This window comes from Andrographis paniculata, unplaced genomic scaffold (assembly GCF_009805555.1).
Source record: "Andrographis paniculata isolate CXL003 unplaced genomic scaffold, ASM980555v1 Contig45END, whole genome shotgun sequence".
Classification (NCBI taxonomy): domain Eukaryota; kingdom Viridiplantae; phylum Streptophyta; class Magnoliopsida; order Lamiales; family Acanthaceae; genus Andrographis; species Andrographis paniculata.
The window spans coordinates 3047861-3070978 of record NW_026137579.1 but is presented as its reverse complement, the minus strand read 5'-3'; the positions used below and the strand labels follow the sequence as shown (position 1 = coordinate 3070978).

The window sequence follows — 23118 nt, the reverse complement described above, 5'->3', positions numbered from 1 at the left end:
TTGAATTTAAAAATCCACAAACCTAGTTGGACATGGAATTAAGTGGCATGCACTGTAAGACTTTACCTTCTTCGATTAAATTAATAACATTCCAACTCCCCAAAATAATACCTACACCATAGTTTATAATCTAAGTATAATATCAGAGATTTGGTATATAATTTTTTATATGGAGTAGTAAATTTGTCAGGTGCATTTTGAGCTTAAGATCACAATGACAATGTCTTAATTAATTATGTCTTTTTTTTTTTTTTTTGTATTTAATTATCACGATATTTGTTTATTATGGAGTTTTTCTTTAATTAGTTGAATTGAATCATATATTTGTCTGTTATCTGATATTGCTGGACTGTTAATCTGCATACCATTTTTTTTTTTTTTGGTTATGATGATGGTGTGGGGTTAGTGTTATAAGTCATCCTTTTTTTATATGTTGTAGGCTTTCTGTCGTCTCTTCTTCGTTCATTGCATGTTTAGTGTCCACCTCAGACCATGTTTATTTTAATGTATTTGCATATGTAACACTAACTAATTAATTTAATTGTGTTCGCACTTCATATCTAAATTTCAACCCTCATATTCAAATAATATATAGTGTACGGGTCATACCAAGTTAATACTATTGTGACAATGCAATACAATTTAGGTGTACATTAATAATAAATTATTATTATTCAATTACTGTGTAGTAAAATGGTTGTACATTAATTATATGACCTTTAATTATTTTCTCTGAATTTGTATCATAGCCCCAATATGATTGCTTTTATGTGACAATGTGCCCGCATTATTTGATCTTCGAAGATGGTTAAATCAGGGCCGTTCAATTTATATAACTCGTCCGTTCATCTGATCAGATCAAGTTCAAAGATGTATCTTAAATTTTCTTTCTGATCTATAATACAATTTGGGCAATTTTCATAGTAGTTAAGCCGATTGCAGGCATAGCCTATTTAGAAAGGATACAAAAATTCACAATTTATTTATCAAGAAATAGAAATCTAAATTCACTTTATTCTAAATGAGAGACTGAGTAATAGATGATCCAATATATATTTCATTGTTAAATTATTATACATAAAAAATTATTTCTCTGTGAACTGTATACAACACATGTTTTCCCCTAAGCCAAATGAAAGAACCAAAAAGATAACAAAAACACAGAAGCATAGGGTGGAAGGGACAAACAAAAACTAAGATGAGGAATTTGGCAGGAGGGGATCTGTGTGGTGGTGGTGATCATCATCATCATCATCCCTCTGGCTTTGCACTGATGAAAATGCCCAGTACAAAGCCCCTGACAAGATGAAGCTAAAGAACCATGTATTGTTGTAAATAATTGTGAATGCATTAGGGACACTGCCCAAAATCCCTACCTTGTGCAAGAACCCTGGAACCACAGGCAATACCCCTAACACCAAGGCCCCAATTGCTGCCAAATTGTATCCACCACAATAGTAGTAAGCCCCTCCAGGACTCCCTGTGTACAGATCATTCATGCTCAAATTAGTGTTCCGAACTAGATAATAATCCGACAAAACTATGCCTCCAATCGGCCCCATCAATGCCGAGTTCCCAACCAGCCAAGTGTACACGAAGCTTTCGCTGGACTGAAGAAGCCTCCATGGCTGGCATGCGATCCCAATCAATGCCGTCAACAGCGCCCCTCTTCGGAAAGTGAACTTCGAAGGGCTGAGGTTCACCAGGGCATTTGCCGGCGCCACCACATTGGCAGCAATGTTGGTGGTGATGACAGCCAGAGTTATCCCAAATATGGACAAGATTTTCGTCCAAACTCCACCAATTCTCCCCAGGAGCTGAACAGGGCTGGAAATCAGGGTCCCAAAAATGACTTTAGTCGAGGAAGTTACCACCAGGCCTGCCAATGTAAATGCACCCATGAACACTGGTAGCCCTGCTTGCCCAATGATCTGATCCTTCTGACTCTTGGCATAGCGGGTGAAATCAGGGATGTTGAGAGCAAGAGTGGCCCAGAAACTAATGTTTGCTGTCAACGAAGGGAAGAACAGAGCCCAGAATTCTGAGCTGGAGAGCCTGGAAGATAATGCGAACAAGTGGCCAAATCCACCTGCCCTAACATATGACCAAACCAGAAGACAACCTGTGAGGACCATCAGAAGTGGGGCAGCATATTTTTCAAGCTGCCTGATTCCATCCATTCCTTTCCACACAGCTCCCAGCTGAGCAAACCAGAATACAATGAAACAAGCAAATTCAAGAGGGGAAGTTCCCAGCCAGGCCACAGGCTTAGCAAGGCTTGATGCTTTAACAAATCCAGGCAGGAGGAGGAAAATAGCCTCGCCACCAATCCAGGTTTCAATCCCATACCAACCACAGCCAACCAATGCTCTGAGAAGCGTGGCAATGTGGGCGCCCCTGATTCCAAAGGAGGATCGAGCCAGGACAGGGAAAGAGATTCCGTACCGTGTGCCAGGATGCCCTGTCAGAACTAATGGCAGCAGCAGGATCAAATTGGCCGTGAAGACTATGGCAGTTCCCTGCCACCACGCCATCCCTAAATCAACCAAGCTCCCAGCGAGGTAATACGCCGGCACGCCCACCACAAGCCCCACCCACAAACTAGCCATTTCTGTCCCGGACAGCGTCCGCTGGTCGGCCGCCGTGGGCTTGAGATCATCGTTGATGAGGGCGGGGTCAGGCCGGAAATCCTCCATGTGGGTGATGCGATTAGGCTGCCTCGATGAGTACAATGGCGACACTGCGCTCCATCTTCTTCTCCGCAGTGCCGGAAATACGACCGGTTCAGGGCTGGTTGTGGCGGCGCGGGGAGGGTAGAGAAGACGATGGAGATGGGGGTGGAGGGTGAAGCATACGGAGAGCATGGGTACTGCTACTGTAAGAAAGATGGAGATTCCGATGGGGCTGGGGGTATATAGGAAGTAGAAAAATATGTGGTTTCTGTTGGGAATTTGGGATTAGACGCTGGATGAGTTGTGGGCAGGCAATAGCAGGTCACATCGGCAGTAAATGATCAGTCAGTTACGCAATTGTCTTTAATAGGATAGCCTCAAACATCCCAACGAACGAACGCCTCCATTTGCAAGTCGTGGATCTCTTACACAGCTGACAGATATTAGGTCAAACATTGAACACACCAGAATCCATCCAAATCACGTACTATAATATAATAACAAAATGCCATTTACGATCCCGAAATCTCCGCCTTGACATCAAAAGTATTCACATGATTTTTTGTCAGAAGCCATGTGAGTGATTGGGTGTGACACCTAACCCACAAGAATAGAAATGCAGCTGAAATTATTAGCACATGCCAAAATACTGCTCCAACCAATCTTAGCCCCAGCCTAATGTTGCCCTTTTGAGGCTTTGGCCCATTTAGAAATTAAATACTACAACAAATTGAAATTGAAACCAATTTTCAACAGCAGCATAAAATTATGGTAACCCTAAAAAAAGCCCAATTCCTTCCCAGACGCACACCTGTTGGAACTATGGCCAAGATTTTCTGCACGTGTCACCATCTTTACGCTGTCAAAACCTCACCAAAACCCTCGCCTTGCTCAGTCGGCAATGTTCTCACCACAATTTTTTTTTTGTAATGCAGTTAATATGCCCTATTTTTAATTTGAATCATCTTCCTTATATAGCATGTGGTTCTCACATTGTTAAATCTTGGTTTTGTTACAATCCCCAGATAGACTGAATTTACAAATGCATTTAATAAAAAATTGAAGGAATCAGGAACCTGGCATTTGCGTATACGATAGGATGATCGATGGAGAGAATATTTGCATTGCCATCGCAGAGTAGCCACACTACCTTCGGCCATGCTTTACTCCTTTCGTTGCTTGGAACGGTCATCATATCCTTAGCCACTATGCTCTACCACGTCCTCCTGATCAAGTGCTGTGTATGGAGGCAATCATCCACCACGACGGAGAATGAATCCGCCGCCGACGGCGCTCATTTCACCGGAGTCGACGAGAAAGTCCTGCAAACTATCCCGATCTACGCTTTCTCCGCCGTGAAATGCTACATCGACCAAGACGAATGCGTCGTGTGTTTGGGGGAATTGGAAGACGAAGATACGGTGCGTTGGTTGCCTAACTGCAAGCACGCGTTCCACGTGACGTGCATCGACCGGTGGTTCGCGGCGCAAACGAGCTGTCCGATGTGTAGATCTCCCGTAGTTTCAAAAGAGGAGACACATTCGGAACCGCCGTTCGTCTTCGACGCTCACCTTGCCGCCGATTCCGGTCGCGAAATCAGCGAACCAAGCACGAGTACTACCAATAACCTCGAATCATCGGCGCTCCGGCACTTTGTGGTATCGCTGTCTTCGGCACCATCGCCGCCGCGTTTGAAGCGGTCGCTCTCGATGGATCAATCGTTGATGAGAAGTAATCTGCAGAGGAATCCATCGTCTTCCTGGAGGAGAAGCCGCACGCTCAGGAGGAGTGGTTCGTACACCTTTCCGCGATCGAGCCATTTCGATCCCGGCTCGCTTTCATACAAGTGGCTCAGGTCCTTTTCGCGGCTCGGCTTGGGGAATGGAAATTCCAACGGACCAATTCTTCCTTACTGACAATATATTTTATTTTATTTTATTTTTTAAAAAAGAAATAGAAACAGAAATTTCTTAATTATAAGATTTTCCATTCATCTGAAAATAAGAAATTATTATATTGATCTGACAACCTGCCTTTTTCTTACTTAATAATTACAAAATGATTTACTGACTTAGGAATCAAGGCAGCAATAGTTTTACTTAAAATAATTAGGGGCTAACTGGACAGACAGCATAGGATGAGTCATCAGAGGAAGAGGTAGTTGACACGTGTTGCACTGCCAATGGCCATGGGCTAACCATGTCTTATGTGTGTGTGTGTGTGCAATCAATCAAACTTCATTGCTTTTTTGCGACTTCAATAAACAGTTATAAACATTCTCTTGGAGCACCACCACACTTTATTTCAAATTTAACAGAGAAGATGGAAACGAGACATTTAAATTAAAAAAAAAAATATGACAAGTTACCTACAGAAACAAGAGTTGATTTTCTCTAATATAAATATATTCTCTCTTAATTACTTCTTCTAGCTCTATGCTCTCATCAAAGTTTTTAGTAGGCTATATATTGAAAGAAGCATTTCCGATAGTGACACGTGAGATGGTAAACAAAAGCATCTTCCCCTTGAGATGAGAGAGGAGGAAGACTTGTATTAATATATCATTTCTTCTTCAATTTAATTCATCCTTCAAATGGGACATATATATATATATATATTTATTATTATTAAACAAAAAAAAAAAACTAATCTAAAAAAAAGCATGCATAAGGCCAAATCATTGACGTGTAGTTTGATAAGCTTAATAATAATAATAATAATAATAATAATGTATTTAAATCATCAACCACCACACCCGTGACGGGGAAACTTCTCCTACCAGCGGAAACAGGAACTATAAATTGATAATTTGACAGGTAATCTTAATATATGTAAAATGGCCCAATTAATTCATTGATAAATGATATGACTATCTATATATAATATATGGTCATAAGTCCAATAAAAAGCACTGGTGTTATGAAGAGGAATTAATCAGGATTAAAATTAATTAATTAATTAGGTACAGATAGATAGGCGATACATGTAATGTAATAGAGAGAGAGAGAGAGAGAGAGAGAGAGAGAGAGAGAGAGAGAGAGAGAGAGAGAGAGAGAGAGAGAGAGAGAGAGAGAATGAGGTAACAATGATGGGAAGTTGATTGGGCACATCGTATCGTATGCACACTAAACTAATGGAAGCTGTTATACTTTATGCCAACGGCCCATGTGGGCTTGTGGGGCCCATGATAAACCATACAACGGACTCCACAATATAATAAAATTTTAATTTCAATTTCGATATTATGCATACTGCCAACTTGGACCTCTATAAATGACTATTCATTTCCTTTTCTTGATTAAACTCTCACACATAAATAAAGTTATATATATATAATCAAACTACAATTAATTTTGCATTATTGCCATGTAGCTAGCTAGCTCTTTCCCACAGTTTCTTGTTTTCTTTTGCTTTGGGGCACTATATACTCACAATTGAATTTTATATAATTTTGTAAAAAGCCCCTTGAATTATGATGACTTGTGTAAAGTGTACATAAGATGATTATTTTTGTAATAATTATATTTAAAAAGAATAAATATGTATATGCGTGTGTGTTAAATTATTAATATTAGGACCTAAAAGGTGCCCTTTGAGGAACCCCCTTTCGTCTTCTTGCAGCAGAAGCTGGAGGTGGAGGAGGCGTGGGCGGGTATATGTCTTGTTGTGAGCCTTCACGCAATTCTTGATCTTGATACGGATGATGATCTTGTCTTGATGATGAATGCTGCTGCAGTATCATGTTCATTCTTGCCCTCGATGATACTCCACCCTCTGATGATTCATTCTTAACGCCGCCATCCAACCTAAAGCTTGCATCCCCATTTGCCTTTATTCCTACAACCTGCAGAATGATAACATTACACATACGATGATGATGATGATGGTGATCTCTGGAGGGGGTGCATTATATAATTAATTAGTTGTGTATGTGTGTGTGTGTGGTCATTGTTGATTCTTTATGAGAATGCTTATGCGAATCAATTCTGGTGGGATTACACCAAAAACAGCGATGATGGCCATTATTAATTGCTGTGGTTACAAGTACTTGTAATGATGATGTGGATGGGGATGGGCTTGGCTTGGCTTTTCTAATTTGTTCATCAATTGATCAGGTCTCCATCGTGCATGTATATGTACATTGAAATGGCGACGAAATATATATGTATGAAATCGTCTTCATTAATTAATCATGTAATTTTAATCCCAGCTGAAAAGAACGAAGGTTAAAAACAAATTAAGTCTGGTTAATAATTGTTGCTTCTTCCATTGAAAGTCATGTGAAGAAGATGAAGATGAAGATGAAGATGAAGAAGACAGTAATTAATTAATGGCGATTGAGGGACTAACCTTACATCCGAGTGAACAGAAACGGAAAGTGTCCAAAAGGCTTCTCCCGCAGATTTCACAGATACGAGAAACAGCCTTCCCACTACCCTTTGGCTGCGGCCGCTCGTTCAAGAACAAAACCCTCGCGCTGTTTATCACGTACGTCTGCACTCCGCTGATGTCCAATACCTTCTGAATCTCCGACACTCGAACCACATCGTGATATGAAGATCGCCTGATCTGCACCCCCAATTAATTAATGCACTACTCTGATTAATTATTTCATTCTTCTTCTTCTTCTTTTTCTTCTTCAACCCAACCAACAATGTCTATGATATGGTTGTCGGTGAATGAATGAATTGATTACCTGGATGACTTGATGGTCTTTGTGTCTGGAGGAGCGGCAGTAGAAGCAAAATGCGTCGGCTCTGCAGTCGAGGCAAAACATGTTGCACTCACTCCGGGCGGCGTCGCCGTGAGTCCGGCACACATTGAAGAACGCCGTGCTCAGCAGCCTTTCCAGCCATGGCGGTACCACCATTGCTTCCTGCTGTACAAGTACAAGTACAACCCGCAATTAACAATTATGCATATCTGCAATTCAACCAATTAGCTAGCTAGCACAAACCAAATTGGGCAAAAGACAACCCTCCTTCCTTCACACACACAATGAACACAATCTGATATACATACTAATAATTACCATTACTGAAACAAAACCAGACCGGACCGGGCCGGGCCCAATGACCTCCAATGGCGATGGAGATGATTCCAAGGTCGAGAGAGAGAGAATAATGAAGAGAAAGAAGAAGAAGGGAAGAAGGAAGAGGATGGAGGGAGGCCTAACCTAAACAACCAGCAACTTAGAAATCAACAATAAGCTACACCTAAGCTACAGCCTAAATTGATGTCAATGTAAATCCACCAACGGCCAGGATCAAAAGGGGTGGCTCCCTACATTCCTCAGCCGTTGGATGTGCAAAGAAGGTAAGAAGGGTTTGGCGCTTTTTGGATCTTCTTTGCGTCTCTACATGGTCATATAATAATAATAATAATAATAATTAATAATAAGTCGGCCACTGTGCTACGCTGCCTACGATACCAAGCAATTACGATCCATACGGCGTCGTCTTGTCTCCCTCCCTTCTACTGCTTTTCTTCCCTCAATCCACTATATATTATCTCTACATTTCACATTTCATTTATTTATTATTTTCTTCTTCTTTACACATCATCCCACATATATCCACCAATTTTTATTTATTTCTATTATCGAATTACTTAGTGGTTTAATTTATTTAAAATCATGATTTATTTAATTTGTTTCGTATATTAGTATATCCTTATTTATTAGTAGGAAACGGGCAAGGCTGGCAGACATATGGGAACGTGCAACAAACTACAATCTTTAATCGCAACTGCCTAATTGCATGCTGTCTTCAATTATTTAGCCTAAATTATCTCAACTTTCACTAATTAATATTCCTTGATTGGTCTCCACTCACTAATAAATCAAGCATAATAGGAAATAATAATATCTTTTTAATTTCATACGCTATCAATTTTAGTGCTAATATTACATTTTAATCAAATAAAATCTCATTAGTTAAAATTGATCAAAAATAATTTTAGTAAAAAAAATAAATATTGATTATATTGTAACAAAAGTAATTATTATTATTTCCGATTATACATTGGGGTCAAATCTATAAAAGTGCTAAGTGTGGGGACTCAATTTACATATGTTGCATTCTATTGGGCCAAATTGCAAGCTGGTTTATTACGGGAAGGAAGGAACGAAGTGAAAGAGGCAATCGCGAAGACCTTCCGGAACACGTTGGAGTTGGAAATTGGTGTTGACGAAAACAAAATTTACTGAATAGCGTATTCGGCAAGCTGAATCCGATCTTGGGGTGACAAGGTTGCGATTTTGATCGAAATCGTTTCGGACTAATCGATTGACTTTTCGTCGGACGATTGAGAATCGAGGGCGCTTCGAAGCCATGTTCAAGAATTTTTGGTAATCTCTTTCTCTCTCCATTTCATATGATGAATAGATGAATCTTGTAATCCGTATAATTTGCAATATCTCGATTGTATTATTTGGCTGAAGAGAACATCTGTGTCGATCGTTTCTTATTCCCGTTCCTGGTATGAGCAAGTGATTTTTTGTTACAGTGGTGTACGCTACGCTAATTATTTTAGGTACATCACATGAATTTGAGTCTTCCTGTTATTCATGTATTACGCTGGATACTGCTGGCTGTTTTTGTTGTGTTCGCTCTTTATGCAAATTCTGTTGTACGCTTAAACATTCAAGTTAGGGTTTAATACTAGCTTTAAAATATTTGGCCGTCATTGGCCGAGAAAATCGTTCTATGATGATTGCCCTTTGGATCTCTTATGAAATGGATGAAGTTGTGAAGGGTGCTTTTTTTTTTCCTTACCCTACTTTTTTTTTCTTTCTCCTTATTTACGGGTTGTTTCTGATGGGCTGCACTCGCTTTAGTATGCATTTAATGGGAAGATTCTGTTGTGCTTGATCTGCAAATTGAGGTTGTGAGAACTGGTTTTAACATAGATGTTACAAAGATTAAAGGCTAATGACTGTTTGAAATTCTGGGTGGAATGAACAAAGATACATGCATTTACTTATTTTAGTTGAGATTTTGCGTGTGCTCTTTCTCGCAGAATATACTATACCATTACTCAATTCATTTTCTTAACTGCAATTAAATCTACTGCTGGCTTAGAGAGAAGTATAATTGTCTTGCTTCATTGCATCTCAACAGGGGCTCTCAGGAGCAGCAAGTTCCATCACGGCCACAGGAAGTGCCCACAGACTCATGGTATCCTCCGTCTGTTATCAGTTCATCCGGCGCCTCACGCCCCACAACACCTGGTACCAGCACATCTGGCAGTTTCAGCACATCAAGACCAGCAGATCGATCAAACACCATATCAAATGTTTCACCTACAGAAGCTGCAGGCATCATTGCTGTTTTGAAAGATAAAAGGTGAGGTATTTCATTAGGTTATGATTTAAATCTGTAATTTTCATTATTCCTCCTTTATATGTTTACGGACAGAAATAACCCTATTTTCTTGATATCAGAGACCAATCAATTGTTAATATTATTTTAAATTTCTATTCCATGTTTATCCAATTTTATGAAAGAATGAACGTGGATTTATGCTTAACATGTAGTGATCTGTGAATATCTTAAAAAAAGTTATGCAGCTTCACAGAGTTTGCTATTGTTGTTCATGTGAACAGTGTTGATGAGCTGAGGAAGCTTTTGTCTGACAAGAATGCATATCAGAATCTTTTACTCTCTCTGGAGCCTGTAAAAACTCAAAACAGAGTATGTTTCTAATGACCTTGATGCGTTTGTGTATTTGATACTTGCTTGATGCTTGGTGGTTGGTTGCATATACAGTTTGGCTTGAAAGTTGCATGCTTCAAATTTTCAAACTTGACTGTTAGCCATTCTGTGGTTGCAACTTTAAACTAATTATGTCTAGGCAGTTACAAGACAAGTTCTATCTTTCCAATTATTCTTACATACACTTCCATATAATCAGGTTAGAGACGAACTCAGGAACGAGACTTTGCAGCTTGCTAGTAAGTTATCTGTTTTTTATTATTTTTCATTTCACTTTGTATACTTATTGGCTATTTTATAACCAAATTCTCTTGGAATCAGGAGAAAATCTTGAAAAGGAACCAACAATAATGGAACTAAGGAATCAGGTAAATTATGGCACTAGTTGCATTTCTTATGCATTCAGCATTATTATGCCTTGAAATTGCAATTGAACGTTTCTACTGCTGTTTTGTGCTTCAGTGCAGAATAATCCGAACAACAGAATTGGCTACTGCTCAAGAAAAATTGCATGAGTTGGAACGGAAAAAGGAAGAAACTCTGAAGTATTACTCTCCCTCATCACTCCTCAATCGACTTCAAGGTATTTCTAGTTTGTGACTGCCCCCAATGTACTTTACCTGCAAGATTACATATGTATATATATTCAATAAACTTTGTTTCTGACAAGGCAAATCTAAGTTAAAAATTTCACGATGGGAGCAAGTGCATTTGTTGTCTGTTAGGCATGCGCGCCAAATGTGATTAATCGTTTTGTTGTGAATTATGCTAAGTAGTTATTTGTGTGATGTCAGATGCTATGAACAAAACAGACGAGGAATCTGAGGCCATTCACCGGCAACTTCTTGATAAAGAACTCGATCTCCCATCCTTTGTACAGAAATACAAGAAGATGCGCAATGCATACCATAAACGCGCACTTACACATCTCGCTGCCAAGACATCTGCATCTAGCTGAGCCTTGGGATGCCATCAAACTTAACATGCTTAAACACAATTGTACTGCCACTCTTCTTGTAAAATTATTTTATTTTGACACCGCTTCCTATTTTGTGTTGTGTTATTTCCAGTTTTACGCTCAAATTTTCTTTTGTGTGTTTCAGTTTCATATACTGCTGGTGTGACATATTTTTAGACAAGTAAATTGTTGGGGGAGAGGCTATAGAATGACCATGCTCTACTTCTATACTTGTGCTCATATTGCAAACCCTGATTATGTATTTGCAGAGATGTTTGAACGTACAACAAGGGCTCCATGGAATTTGATGTTAATTCTTGTTCTTGTTATTCTTTATCATATGGTTATTATTTACATTTACATCATTTGGTCAATTTGTTGTGCTGAGAGCTTAGATACGTTCATAATAGTATCTATTCAACTTGATCCCAAAACCAATTCACAGTTCAGATTATGAAGCAATGATAATTCGATGCCTTAGAAGTGTACAAACAAAAAACCGAAAAAGAAGAGAAAATCAAATGCAGCAAAACTTAAAAATAAAAATAGAAACATCATCAATATGTTTTCTCAGGGCCACTGGTGTCTGGATCGTCGCACATTGGTGTTGTGTAGTACAGCGGACCAAGAGCGAACTTTAGGACATCCCTGTAAACTTCTGTCGGCCGCCGGAGCTTCAACCCCGTCTTCCCGCCAGCAAAGTCGGTGGCGATGTTGCAAACCGGGTCAGGCGACGACACAAGCCTAACATTACAATTCTGAGGCTTCAGCTCCTTCCCGTTCACGAATCTGTTGCAGGCGATATCAAAGTCTCCATTCTTGTCCGTCAGGTCACTTGCGTAATGAACAACTCTCTTCCTGTCATCCAGGCATGTCACGGACACCCTGCTGTCTGCACAAAACAGACATGAAAGCTCTGTAAAAACAACATGCAAGTTTAATGCACGAAGCCAATATATGTATGTCGAGCAGAGCACCTTTGATGGGGTCGGCGCCGTTCACCCATTCATTCCATCCCTTGTTGCAGTCCTGGCAAAGAACTTTTCCGGTGACATGGAAGACCTGAGGGTCAAGATCATCAGCTCCATATCCGGCGGCAGTGGAGGAGACAAGTAAGGATGCAGCCAATGCCAGCAACAGAATGTTAGGCCCCATTTTTCCTGCAAGAATGTGTTCAGTGCAAGATTTCCTCAAATATATAAAAAGAAGGGAGGGAGATGATCGTGGGGGCACACAACAATTCGACGTGCAAGCCATGAAACATATGGGTTGTTGAATCGAATCCCACATGTTCTCTTAGGTTTATTTAATGGGAAAGGTCAAACTGTGAATGATTGCTTCATCATCCAGACAAAAATTAACAGTTTGGAATTTTATATTTAGATCAAGAGAAGAAGAAAACAGAGTGATTGTTTATAGCACAAATCACTTCAGACAAATGTCACTTTTAGTCATGAAACAAACACAACTCCTGAATAGACTTTTACAGCAAACAAAACTCGTAATTCTGTCTCAACAAATCTTCTATTCACTATGCAGAATTGATATCACAACTGGGAAATGGAGGTGGAAACGACTTGTTTGGGGGTTGTAATTAAATAGCCTTGGAATAATCTGCAGCTGCTGCAAGCATCGTATGATGTATGATTGAATCAATGCTGGTGATCTTCTAGAAGCCCTGCGTTTTGTAAGGCGACTTTGAATTCCCCCTCACTGTTCCACGGGCTCACCTGCATTTTTCATCGAGAATTATTTAGTATTCACTTTCGGAAAATTCCTTCAAGGCTTCTCAAGTAGGAGAGTGACAAGCATGAAAATGTGTACCTCAGCTATTTGGGACTTGAAGTATCCCTCTATTTTGGCAATAATCATGTCGTCTCTATCACCACAAAGTAGGTTGAATACAGCACCTGTTCAATTAGAAGAAATGGTGTAAATCTTGGGATGATGAGGAGCACCCGGTGAAACACCCAACTGCTCAAACCCAGACAACATATGCATGTTCGAATCTGACGTGAAGGGATGGATGTCTAGTTAATGATAACACAAATTCTATCTCAACACTAGAGGAAGTAGTACCTTTGCGGCCAAAGCGCCCTGCACGGCCAACCCGATGCAAATAAACTTCGTAGTCAGGCTCTGTGGGTTGTTCATATCTCACAGGAAGATCATAATTGACAACCAAGTTAACCTACATGATTAAAGAAAAATAAAATAAAATTGGGTCATTAGTACAATATGTCAAAATCAATCACAAAAAGGAAGAAAAATATTTATGGCGCAGCAGGAGACACACCTCTTGCTGGTCAAAGCCCCGAGCAAGTAGATCAGTTGAGATTAACACTTGAGTCAGTCCTTCCTTAAACTCTTTTATAATTCTGTCTCGATCCTCTTGCTTTAAAGCGCCTTGAATTGTGGTGACCTCGTAGCCAAGGCTAACTAAAGATTTGTGAAGCACAGATGCACTATTCCTGGACCGCACAAATATTATTGTCTGCCCCACTCTCTCTCCGAGTTCAAGTATTCGATCTTTAATGACCATGTTCTTCGAAAGCTCATCAGGACAATGCACCTTATACTGTTTTACAGAGTCTAGTGATAGCTCTTCCTTTTTGACAAACATTTGATTATAATCTTTGACAAAGATTTCCTTAACTATTTTTGACACGAAAGCCGCCACAGCATCATCAAAAGTAGCTGAGAAAAGGAGGACCTGATCACAAAAACATGTACAAGTTATCAAAAGTTAGCAGCATATGATTATACCTTTCACTAAACACTCACAGATCCTATTTGAGATCTTCTGGTAACATACAAAAATATGATGAAGTGATCGTTGTTCTAGTGCAATAACTATATTACAGCAAAATAACTACTTTGCCTCTAAGTTTTCCAAAAATAAATGAGCTGCCTATTACACCAACACATAACACTCCCAAGCTTATTAATGTCACTTGTGTAACATACGCCTCATACACAAACAGATAACATATCTGCTTAGGATTTTACAACACAAAGTATTTGCAATAATAGTTTGATCTACAATGGTCTTGCCCTTAAGAAGTACACTGAGACCAAAAGCTAAACTACATTGTGTACGTAAAAATACAAGTGGTTCATTTTCCTAGATCTTGAATCATGAAAGGTGAATAACTCACCTGGCAATCAAAATGGGCTTTTGCAATTGTCTTCATTATCTTCACTGAATCATCGCGAAAACCACTCTAAAAAAGAGAATATGCAAATTAATATAATACAAGCAATAGAACTGCAGAAATCATGCATAGTAACCGGCATAAAGATAATAACCAAGCCATGGTCTAAATATCAATAATCAATGGCTCCTATGCTTAGTCATTGAATGGGAAAAAACCTAGACGCCCAAATAAGCATGAGAAAAAACCTAGAAACCCAAATAAGCATGACAAACATTTTATGAATTGGAAAAAAAACAAAGCTTTTCTCAGAAATAGCCAAGATATTCCACAAATAGCATTGGATGATCAGTACATGGTGAAAACTAGAGTATGGTACACAAACATAAGAGATATTGACCATAAGATTATAACAATGTCAAACCTCTGCCAACATGTGGTCCGCCTCATCAAACACAAGAATCTTCATTTGACTCATACCCAATTTCCTCGCCAACATCCACTTGCATATTGTGCCAGGTGTGCCAATAATTACTTGTGCTGTAATAGGTGGTCTCTTTTGAATTGGAATGTAGTTTGAAGGATCCGCCGGTATTGCTAATTCTGAGGTTATGCCAGTGAACTTTCCCATCTTCAGAAGCACTTCCATATTCTGCGCCATTTGTTTAGATACACTAATCAAGCCATAAGAAAATATTAAAAACAAACAGCCACCCCCATAAATTCATATACTATAAAAGCACGTCAGTTTCTGCAACATTTGACAGAGAGTTATTCTCGAGCAGACTCCAAATTGGCATTAACACATTACCGAAACAAACATGCCTGTTTTAGGGAAAAAAAGTAACCAATTTTACCAGAAAGTAATGCTTTTTCTGCAACCAGAGCCCACAATTCTTATGAATAACTTGAAAATCAATAAGCTATAAAATGTGTCTTGCAGCTCTTGCGGCCAAATTTGTATCGGTTAGAACAGTAACTGAATCTTCACAGGTATAACAAAGTTTGGCTATAAATTTATACAAATTCCTGAATAGGTATGCATCCAACATCTACTTCGCAAATTTGCTTCATTATGTACCAATAGCCTGCAAACAAGAAATCGACCAAGAAGAATTGGAAATTTAACTTGAACATACTTGGATGGCTAACTCTCTTGTTGGGCAGATACAGAGAGCCTGGGGAGCCTTGAGTGTTGGATCAATTCGGCTCAACATTCCAAGCACAAAACAAGTGGTCTTCCCAGAACCATTGTGAGCCTGGGCGATTAGATTTTTGTGTGGAGGCGTCAGGATCATGGGCAAACTAATTGCCTGTATCTTACTAGGTTTCTCAAACTTCATCTCAACGTATAGACCCTTCAGCAATTCCGGTGATAAGTTCAAGTCTTCAAACCTCTTAGCTGATGTATAAGGAGTGTCCCCAGATGTAAACTACACGCAGATGTATTCAAACATGAAATTAGTGCACGAACATTACTAAATCCAATTACTGTATAAATCCACATCTCAAGCCAACAATTGTATTCAGTAAAATCGAAAAGCAATCAGATCGTTTCAACGCCCTCAAAGCTTCTCGGAATAAACCTTATTCAGAGTTAAACCCTATTTCCTAGGTGCTAAATTAAACCCCAATCCATGAAAGTAATTGCCTTAATTGTAACCCAGATTAAAAAAACCCCTTCCGATAAAATACAAAAACCCATCAGACTGCGGGAAATAAAAATTATTGATAAGAATGAGAGGGATTACAGCTTCAATGGTTGAGTCGTCTGGGTCAGTGAGCGTGCTCTGATCTCGTCTGGACTCGTCGATAGCCAATGAATCCAAGTTAACCTCGGTCGAGGAAGATTCGGGAATCTCTTGCTCCACCTCTGCCTCTGCCTCATCAGCAACATCTGCCCATCGTTTCGACTCGGGAGGGGGAGGATTGGAACCCCCGGATTGAACTGTGGCGGCGGCAGTAGAGGAGTTCGCAGAGTCGCTGTCAGCCATGTGGACAACCCGTCGAGAAATTGCTGAAAGATATGTAGCTAAAACTTGTGAACTCTCTCTGTGCAACCACAAAGATGAGCGTCCCCTCCAATGCGAAATACTCCTCCGTCCGTCTGTCTGGAAAGTACTCCGTACTTCCTTTATAGAGAGGAAGCTGCCCACCGCCTCTTAGCAAAATGGAGTACTACCCTTCGTTTACATAATCATAACCATATCCCGATTTATTTTTAAAAATTATTAAATATATATATATATATATTTATAAAGTATCAAATCAAATAATAATTTTTATATTTTTTTAAAAAAATATTATAAAATTTTAAATATTTCTAATTTTTGTCTAAACGACTCTTAAAAATTCAATCTTAATTAAATTAAAATTTAAAATTTAATTTGAATTTTTATGAATTTTTGAATTAAATATTTAATAAATTTTATATTTTCAAATCAATTTGAATTTTATATTTAAGATCCGAATCAATCATAAATCCAAAATAATTCAATCGTCTAAATTTATTCTTAACTTTTTTTTTTAATTGTCATCTAAATTTATCTCGATATCATTTTTTCTATATTTAAGAAGATTGTGTTTTTTTACCTCTAGTCAAATGAACATATTCTTTTATGATTAGTGTTGATTATAAAAAATTAACATAAATAAATAATTCGGATTTTTTGATCTGACTCAAATTGATTCTTTCAAAAATAATTATACTTACCCCTCCTCCCGAAGTTACGGGCTATTTTCACTACCCTAATTGATTTTATTTTATTTATCATACAATTAAAAAAAAAAAAGTTAAATGAGACGAACTATTATCAATTTTATTTATCATATGACCGAAAATGATATATTTCCAACGTTTAACTAGATCAAATGATGATTGGGTGGACATTTGCAGTATTAAGAGGGTTAAAGCAACGCAAGAACGCCAACAAGAATGAGGCAGTGGCAGTGGAAATGGCAAACAATTTCTCATCGTGTATCTCGAATGTAACGAAATAAAAGAAGCCAAGAAGAACATAGCCTACTTGCTAGCTAGCGCCAACATAGAAAAGTTCTAAATTTTACAACATCCCTGAGTGCAGTGCTGGTTTTGCACCCACTTCTCCATTAAGGGTTAAATCAATGCGACTGACTCTGTCTATCATTTGTTCTGTGGTCGCCAAATGTCACAGACAAACCGTTTTCGACTCACCGCCACTTGTCCTGGAGATCTTTCTTCTCGGACCAAATCCATGTTACGACTATGGCAGCGACAAGGGCAACGATTGTGATCAGGAGAAGGGCATAGCTGAAATCTTCAGTGAGAGAATCGTATGTCCGGGAAGGGGCAAGCCGAGTGAAGAAGAGATCAACCCCATATGCAAAAGCAAGTGTGGTGGATTCAAGTTTAGCAGGAACTGTTGCAATGCCTCGGAGGCCTTCCACCTTAAGAGAATGTGTTATGTATGACTGCAGAAGGAGAAAATGTCAAGATTATCATATAAGCAAGGCTCAAGAACTTATACAGCTATACTAGGAAATCTGGTCGGGAATATAGGTTATCACCTGGGAGATAATTGGCAATGAATCGGTAAGAGGTATTATTCCTTCTTCTTTTTCAGATTGAGTAGGATTGACTGTTCTTCGGGGATCCAAAAATCGCTTATCAAGAGCCAAAACCTGTTAAACAGAGAAAATGAGATGCAAGAATTATACTGGCTAAAAAGAAATATTGCAGGGATGATTGTTGGTACGAACACTTAATATAACACAAGCGTAGGTAATTAGCGAACCTGATCGCCAATGGTACCAAGGAGAATCTGCTTTGATGTTATGCCTTTTGCTGTCAATGTAACTGCCATTGTTTTCACAGAGTGTGAGAAGAAGTAAGATTGTGATTTTGTGAACACTTCAGGGCGCGAGTAAGATGTTATAGGAGACGTTAGATTATGCGTCCCAAGAACAAGCTTCAACACATCCTTGTTGTCCTGCATATGGGAATAGTTTAGAACAGAGTGCAGCTTAGACAAGGAAAAGAACAAAAAATCAAGCTGGAGGAAGTACCGCACGAGCTTGGTCGTAGATTTCAATTACAGACATCTCATATCGATGCGCCCGTAGATTGAAGTAGTGGTAGACAACCCAGTTCTCAATGAAAACCTTTTAGGGAAAATAAATAAAGAAAGAATTTGTTAGCTTCTGCATTCAGATAGGATGACTATTTTCTTTTCTTTTCCGCACACACACATATATATATTTCAACAATGGTTGCAACAGATATAAGACTTACAGCATGTACAGGACCCTGTGAACCATGATGGATCATACGGTGTAATATTCGGCCTGTCACAGTATCAATCACATAAACAACCAGAGATGACTCCTCAGGTGTGACATAACCAATTGCATCAACAGCCTTGGGTGTAACAGTGGCTAAAAATAGCAGATTCTTTGATATATATTTGTACAAGACTTCCTGATCTCCAGTTATCTTAGCTTGGGTATGGACTACCTGTAAAGGTGAGAGAATTCAATCGTTCAGACAAAATTATCAAAAGACAGAATTTAATTATATTGCAAAGCTACACTCCAACTATACTGGCAGATATTAGAAGTTTCCTTCAGCAAAAATTTCTTGATCTGATCAAATGGGAATAAAAGAGGAAAAAAGGACCTCATTTAAACTTCTTGTTGCAGTTGCAGCAATCTTTTCCGAATCAGGAAACACAATTGACCACAGACCCCTTGTGTCAAAACAAAAGTCATCTGCCACCTCAAGATCACAATTCTTGTGCAATTCACCACCCCTTAGAAGGCCTTTATCTGTATCAGCTGAATGCCAATATATATTCCCTAAATCTCGCTGAAAGATGCCGAGTGCCTCAGAAGTTCTAGGATATAAGTGAGCATGCCCACTTGCGTCAAATAGTAGATGTAAGCGCTGTTCCATGGAATCAGTAAAAGGCAATGTAATCACATGTGTAATGGAGTGAGAAGGTTTCATATGACTACGCTCCTCCCCAGTGTATGTGTCAACAATACTGAAAACTCCAGGAGAGCCAATGTTGTCACCACATCTTCCAACAACCAGGACAGATGGGTTCTCATCCAATGCATGATGATGCGGATTCTGCCACTGATGTAAACTAATCCCTCTAGGATTGGCACATGTGTCTGATTTGCGAAGAGAGGTCAGTAAACGAGACCAGACTATCCTTCCATCCCCAGTGTGCAGCGCAAAAAGTTTTCCAGCCCGAGTAAGTACTACGAGAAGCTTTCTGAATCCATTGCGGTCTCGGGTCATCTTTGTTTTCTCAGAGCTTTGCAACCTCATTTTCACTATGGCTGCCACATCATCAGGCGTTGCTATCATTAAAGTTCCTTTGAGTTTCAGCATATGACCCTATCAGAACAAAGATAATGAAGCAAAGAAAAAAGTCAAAACACTGTAACTCCACCACTGATCACAAAATGATGCAGTACGGCATACGAAATCTCAAGAGTTATTCAGATAAACTTCTGGTACAATTATGACGAGCAAAAAAGACTTCACCAGGAAGCAGCACAAAGTATACCATATTTGCTAACCAACCCCACCAGATGAAAAAACTCAAGTGTCTAATGATCCATTCCTTTGAATTCTTTCAATATGCAATCAACCGAAACTAGTTCAAATGCTATGGCTAAAATCATGGCTAAAGAAGATCCAAACTCCAACATGAGTCTAGTAAATGTTCTAAGGTTTCCACTTACTTCTATAATGTCTCTAGAACAACAAAGATTTAGCTGCTTGGGGAAAAAAGTATAATGACAATAGATGATAACTACTGTCTACCTCTTCACATCTCGCATGGAAGACATGCTACTTACGACAGTAATTTAACAGAAAATATCAGAACTACCAGCACTTAGAAACTACAACGAAACAAAGTCAATTAGTCAATTATGATGATGACTTACCTTAAGCCATTCAAAAAGGCTGTGCTCTACTTTTGCAACAGACACACCATCCTTTTCAAGGGGTAGCTCTGATGCTGTCACATCCATAATTGAAGCTAGTCCATCCTCCCTGCTCCAAACAATCTCACCCTGTTGCAACAATAATAATGAATGATCTTCCATGACAATCAAAACTCTGAACCCGTTTGTCCTGTCTGTACGAACATAGCTATTGATGAAAACTTTATGCACAACTCCTCTCTGACGATCAAGCTTAAAGTTTTCCTCAATTAAGTTGGACGTCCAGTCATTACCAAGCTTTACAGTCAGAAAAATGTTGCCATCACCATGCTGAACTAGGGCAAAAGCATGTTGACCATCTGGCAGAGGAAGAGAATCACTAGCAGCATTTGCATGACTAAACTTGTCCACAACCTTCGGCATGCCATCACTTGTAACCTTAATAAATAGAACAGTATTATCTACTTCCAAGGTAACTAGTCCAGATATTTTTGAGGGTAATATAACTGCTGCTGTTTCTGAAAGCTCCTGGGCAAGTTGAGAAACATGAATCTGATGAAAGCTAATATGTCCATCTACAAATTTAATAGTAACCAAAACTGTTCCAGTAGAATCCATTGCTACAGCCATGTCATTTTCCACTATTGATAAATCTCCCGAAAAACCACCAGGAAACACCATTTTTTTATGCTTTAATAGGTCTCCACTCTTGACATCAAGTTGATAGACATCAAACTGAGAGAGATCCCGTACACCTATAGCATATAATGCATCACTTCCATCTGGATTGATTAGCTGCTGGATATCAGTGCTGCAGACATGAGAAAAATGTCAACATCTTTGGACAGGAATGGCAACAATAGACTATTTGAAATTAAGGTCTAAATTTGTTCAAACCCTTCAGATGCTAATTCCTTTTTCCAGATGACATCACCGTCTATGCTTGCAACAGCATGTATAACACCATTACCATAAACAAAGATTACTTTGTCCTTGTCAACCGTCAAATTGGTCTGTAACAAACACAAGTATTGTAGGTAAATTCTAAATTATTGTCTAACAAGGTGTTATCACAAGTTAGAATGTAGCTATGGGAGATGTTTGAATTTTGATCAGAATTTTTTAATTGAAAATAGAGCCTTCAAGTTCCAAGTACCAGAAGAAATGTAACTTTGTAACATCTCAAAAAGGATGCAACCAGGCTACACAATTCCATAAAACAGCAGAATTTTTCCAAATCATAGTGAGCAATAAAGATAACAATTTCCTAAAATAATCATACATAGTAGGTCATAATCTACAAACCAGGAAGAGCACGACACCATTCATGAGATTAGGCTAAGAGTTTTACTTCACACTCACCGGAATCAGTAATAATGACTTTGAGGGTTTTGGGCCAGTAAGTGTTGACTCCCACACCATTTGACCATCAGGAAGATTCCAAGCTCGCAAAATACTGCCACCAGATGACAAAGTAATAAGATCTGCAAATTTTAGCGAAATTTGATTAGGAACACAATCGTACAGTAGCATGAGATTGCAGTAAAAAGTTCTTGAGATGAACTACAGGATAAAACCATATTAACTATCAGAATTCATCTCAACGAATCAAGCAAAAGTTACAAAGTCCCATTTCATATGTTGAAACCAACAAATAACAAAGTAAGTATCTTCGTTACATTTTCCAAGTGCAATATCAATTTGGTCGATGACATCATTGGGCCCCAGAACATGCCTCCAAACTGCCCAAAAGAAAGAGGAAATACACTCAGAAATAATGAAAATTTCACGATATGCCCGGTGGAGAACAGAGACCGGAACTTCAAAAGTTTCAATTTTCCGAATACAAACTCACAAATCTCCCCGTGACGAAGATCAAGCGACGCTACGACATTCTCATCTGTGGACACAACAACACGCTTCCTCGCCGCCTTCTGGGTATGAAAAACTGCGTGCTTAACTTTCCCTATGTACTGCTGATGCCTGAATAATCACAAACAATTCAATTGTCAATTCAACTCACAATAGAAACAACTGATCGCAATCCAAACCATAAATTGAAACAACACATATCATCAAGGACTTACCAATCCATGACGCCGACTTGGTCATCGTATAAAGAAAAACTAACGAAGCACAAAGATAGGAAGACGAGTAGCAGCAGGAAAACCCTAATCGCCATATCCACGGCGACGATTCGTCGGCTTTTCAGTAATGCCAACAGATCTGGGGCGATAAAAGTTATGAACTATCAGCGAAGTATTAAACTAATTCCGAGCCCAGTTTGGGCAGCAGCAGCAATTGCAAAACCCTTTCTAATTCTTTATTTAATAATAATACTCTGGCTTTATTTATTCAATTTGGGAGAATTGCATATAGATCCTCCTATTCAAAAATCTTTCAAGAGCAGACCCATATAAAAAATCTAATCATTTTTTTGCTTTGATTTTGAATTTTAATTGTAACAACTATTTCATGTTAACTCCAAAATTTTACTATTTCAATTTGGGACATTATTTAAATTATATATATAATAATAATAATAATAAAAAAAAAAAAAAAAACTAGATAGTGGAATATTTGTATTTTACAAAATGGGAGTTGAAATGATGGAACTTAAAATAAGCCTAGAAAAGCAATAATCGTGTTATAGCCTACAAAACAAACAAAAGTCGCAA

The 23118-nt window shown here is 38.7% G+C and overlaps 7 protein-coding genes across 8 annotated transcripts; 2 read left to right on the top strand and 5 right to left on the bottom strand.

Moving 5' to 3' along the window:
- Window positions 1-1034: 1034 nt before the first annotated feature.
- On the bottom strand, window positions 1035-3863 carry LOC127252127 (purine-uracil permease NCS1). Its single transcript, XM_051276169.1, has 2 exons — window positions 3749-3863; window positions 1035-3105 (listed from the first exon to the last, which is right to left on the bottom strand). Exon 2 carries the CDS (start codon window positions 2862-2864, stop codon window positions 1194-1196), a length of 1671 nt encoding a protein of 556 aa, XP_051132126.1. The 5' UTR covers window positions 2865-3105; window positions 3749-3863; the 3' UTR covers window positions 1035-1193.
- Window positions 3779-4776, top strand: LOC127252128 (RING-H2 finger protein ATL17-like). Its single transcript, XM_051276171.1, has one exon. It carries the CDS (start codon window positions 3779-3781, stop codon window positions 4586-4588), a length of 810 nt encoding a protein of 269 aa, XP_051132128.1. The 3' UTR covers window positions 4589-4776.
- Window positions 4777-5978: 1202 nt separating this feature from the next.
- LOC127251509 (protein RGF1 INDUCIBLE TRANSCRIPTION FACTOR 1-like) lies at window positions 5979-7922 on the bottom strand. Of its 2 annotated transcripts, none has more exons than XM_051275230.1 (4): window positions 7705-7922; window positions 7369-7548; window positions 7023-7241; window positions 5979-6516 (listed from the first exon to the last, which is right to left on the bottom strand). In XM_051275230.1, exons 1-4 carry the CDS (start codon window positions 7705-7707, stop codon window positions 6244-6246), a joined length of 675 nt encoding a protein of 224 aa, XP_051131187.1. In that variant the 5' UTR covers window positions 7708-7922; the 3' UTR covers window positions 5979-6243. The 2 variants fall into 2 exon arrangements, with proteins under 2 accessions (XP_051131187.1, XP_051131186.1); XM_051275229.1 differs by having other exon boundaries at window positions 5980-6516; window positions 7369-7551; window positions 7705-7920.
- Window positions 7923-8772: 850 nt separating this feature from the next.
- On the top strand, window positions 8773-11567 carry LOC127251506 (vacuolar protein-sorting-associated protein 37 homolog 1). Its single transcript, XM_051275228.1, has 7 exons — window positions 8773-9021; window positions 9794-10018; window positions 10279-10366; window positions 10587-10626; window positions 10709-10755; window positions 10850-10970; window positions 11182-11567. Exons 1-7 carry the CDS (start codon window positions 9005-9007, stop codon window positions 11343-11345), a joined length of 702 nt encoding a protein of 233 aa, XP_051131185.1. The 5' UTR covers window positions 8773-9004; the 3' UTR covers window positions 11346-11567.
- Window positions 11568-11796: 229 nt separating this feature from the next.
- On the bottom strand, window positions 11797-12536 carry LOC127251510 (pistil-specific extensin-like protein). Its single transcript, XM_051275231.1, has 2 exons — window positions 12323-12536; window positions 11797-12237 (listed from the first exon to the last, which is right to left on the bottom strand). Exons 1-2 carry the CDS (start codon window positions 12498-12500, stop codon window positions 11903-11905), a joined length of 513 nt encoding a protein of 170 aa, XP_051131188.1. The 5' UTR covers window positions 12501-12536; the 3' UTR covers window positions 11797-11902.
- Window positions 12537-12694: 158 nt separating this feature from the next.
- Window positions 12695-16679, bottom strand: LOC127251505 (DEAD-box ATP-dependent RNA helicase 38). Its single transcript, XM_051275227.1, has 8 exons — window positions 16252-16679; window positions 15640-15933; window positions 14925-15152; window positions 14504-14569; window positions 13642-14058; window positions 13425-13536; window positions 13170-13255; window positions 12695-13075 (listed from the first exon to the last, which is right to left on the bottom strand). The coding sequence occupies exons 1-8, from the start codon at window positions 16492-16494 to the stop codon at window positions 12998-13000; spliced, it is 1524 nt and encodes a 507-aa protein (XP_051131184.1). The 5' UTR covers window positions 16495-16679; the 3' UTR covers window positions 12695-12997.
- Window positions 16680-17446: 767 nt separating this feature from the next.
- Window positions 17447-22757, bottom strand: LOC127251789 (uncharacterized). Its single transcript, XM_051275660.1, has 12 exons — window positions 22528-22757; window positions 22296-22423; window positions 22120-22182; window positions 21803-21924; window positions 21338-21453; window positions 20441-21251; window positions 19155-19883; window positions 18771-18992; window positions 18545-18640; window positions 18274-18468; window positions 18047-18160; window positions 17447-17950 (listed from the first exon to the last, which is right to left on the bottom strand). The coding sequence occupies exons 1-12, from the start codon at window positions 22620-22622 to the stop codon at window positions 17690-17692; spliced, it is 2952 nt and encodes a 983-aa protein (XP_051131617.1). The 5' UTR covers window positions 22623-22757; the 3' UTR covers window positions 17447-17689.
- Between the last annotated feature and the right edge of the window lie 361 nt (window positions 22758-23118).

What these genes read in the sequence shown, in the direction of transcription:
- LOC127252128 (XM_051276171.1), top strand. Translation starts at nt 3,779, where the DNA reads ATGGAGAGAATATTTGCATTGCCATCGCAGAGTAGCCACACTACCTTC.
- LOC127251789 (XM_051275660.1), bottom strand. Translation starts at nt 22,622, where the DNA reads ATGGCGATTAGGGTTTTCCTGCTGCTACTCGTCTTCCTATCTTTGTGC. An exon ending in TCTTCGTCACGGGGAGATTT is followed by an intron (nt 22,183 to 22,295) that starts GTGAGTTTGTAT and finishes TCTTTTGGGCAG; the next exon opens with TTTGGAGGCATGTTCTGGGG. An exon ending in TGATATTGCACTTGGAAAAT is followed by an intron (nt 21,925 to 22,119) that starts GTAACGAAGATA and finishes TAAAATTTGCAG; the next exon opens with ATCTTATTACTTTGTCATCT.
- LOC127251509 (XM_051275229.1), bottom strand. An exon ending in AAGACCATCAAGTCATCCAG is followed by an intron (nt 7,242 to 7,368) that starts GTAATCAATTCA and finishes TTGGGGGTGCAG; the next exon opens with ATCAGGCGATCTTCATATCA. An exon ending in TCTGTTCACTCGGATGTAAG is followed by an intron (nt 6,517 to 7,022) that starts GTTAGTCCCTCA and finishes ATCATTCTGCAG; the next exon opens with GTTGTAGGAATAAAGGCAAA.
- LOC127252127 (XM_051276169.1), bottom strand. Translation starts at nt 2,864, where the DNA reads ATGCTCTCCGTATGCTTCACCCTCCACCCCCATCTCCATCGTCTTCTC.
- LOC127251505 (XM_051275227.1), bottom strand. Translation starts at nt 16,494, where the DNA reads ATGGCTGACAGCGACTCTGCGAACTCCTCTACTGCCGCCGCCACAGTT. An exon ending in CGGACCACATGTTGGCAGAG is followed by an intron (nt 14,570 to 14,924) that starts GTTTGACATTGT and finishes TCTCTTTTTTAG; the next exon opens with AGTGGTTTTCGCGATGATTC. An exon ending in GGGGCTTTGACCAGCAAGAG is followed by an intron (nt 13,537 to 13,641) that starts GTGTGTCTCCTG and finishes TTAATCATGTAG; the next exon opens with GTTAACTTGGTTGTCAATTA.
- LOC127251506 (XM_051275228.1), top strand. An exon ending in CTGTAAAAACTCAAAACAGA is followed by an intron (nt 10,367 to 10,586) that starts GTATGTTTCTAA and finishes CCATATAATCAG; the next exon opens with GTTAGAGACGAACTCAGGAA. An exon ending in CGAGACTTTGCAGCTTGCTA is followed by an intron (nt 10,627 to 10,708) that starts GTAAGTTATCTG and finishes TCTTGGAATCAG; the next exon opens with GAGAAAATCTTGAAAAGGAA.
- LOC127251510 (XM_051275231.1), bottom strand. Translation starts at nt 12,500, where the DNA reads ATGGGGCCTAACATTCTGTTGCTGGCATTGGCTGCATCCTTACTTGTC. An exon ending in CGGCGCCGACCCCATCAAAG is followed by an intron (nt 12,238 to 12,322) that starts GTGCTCTGCTCG and finishes TGTTTTGTGCAG; the next exon opens with ACAGCAGGGTGTCCGTGACA.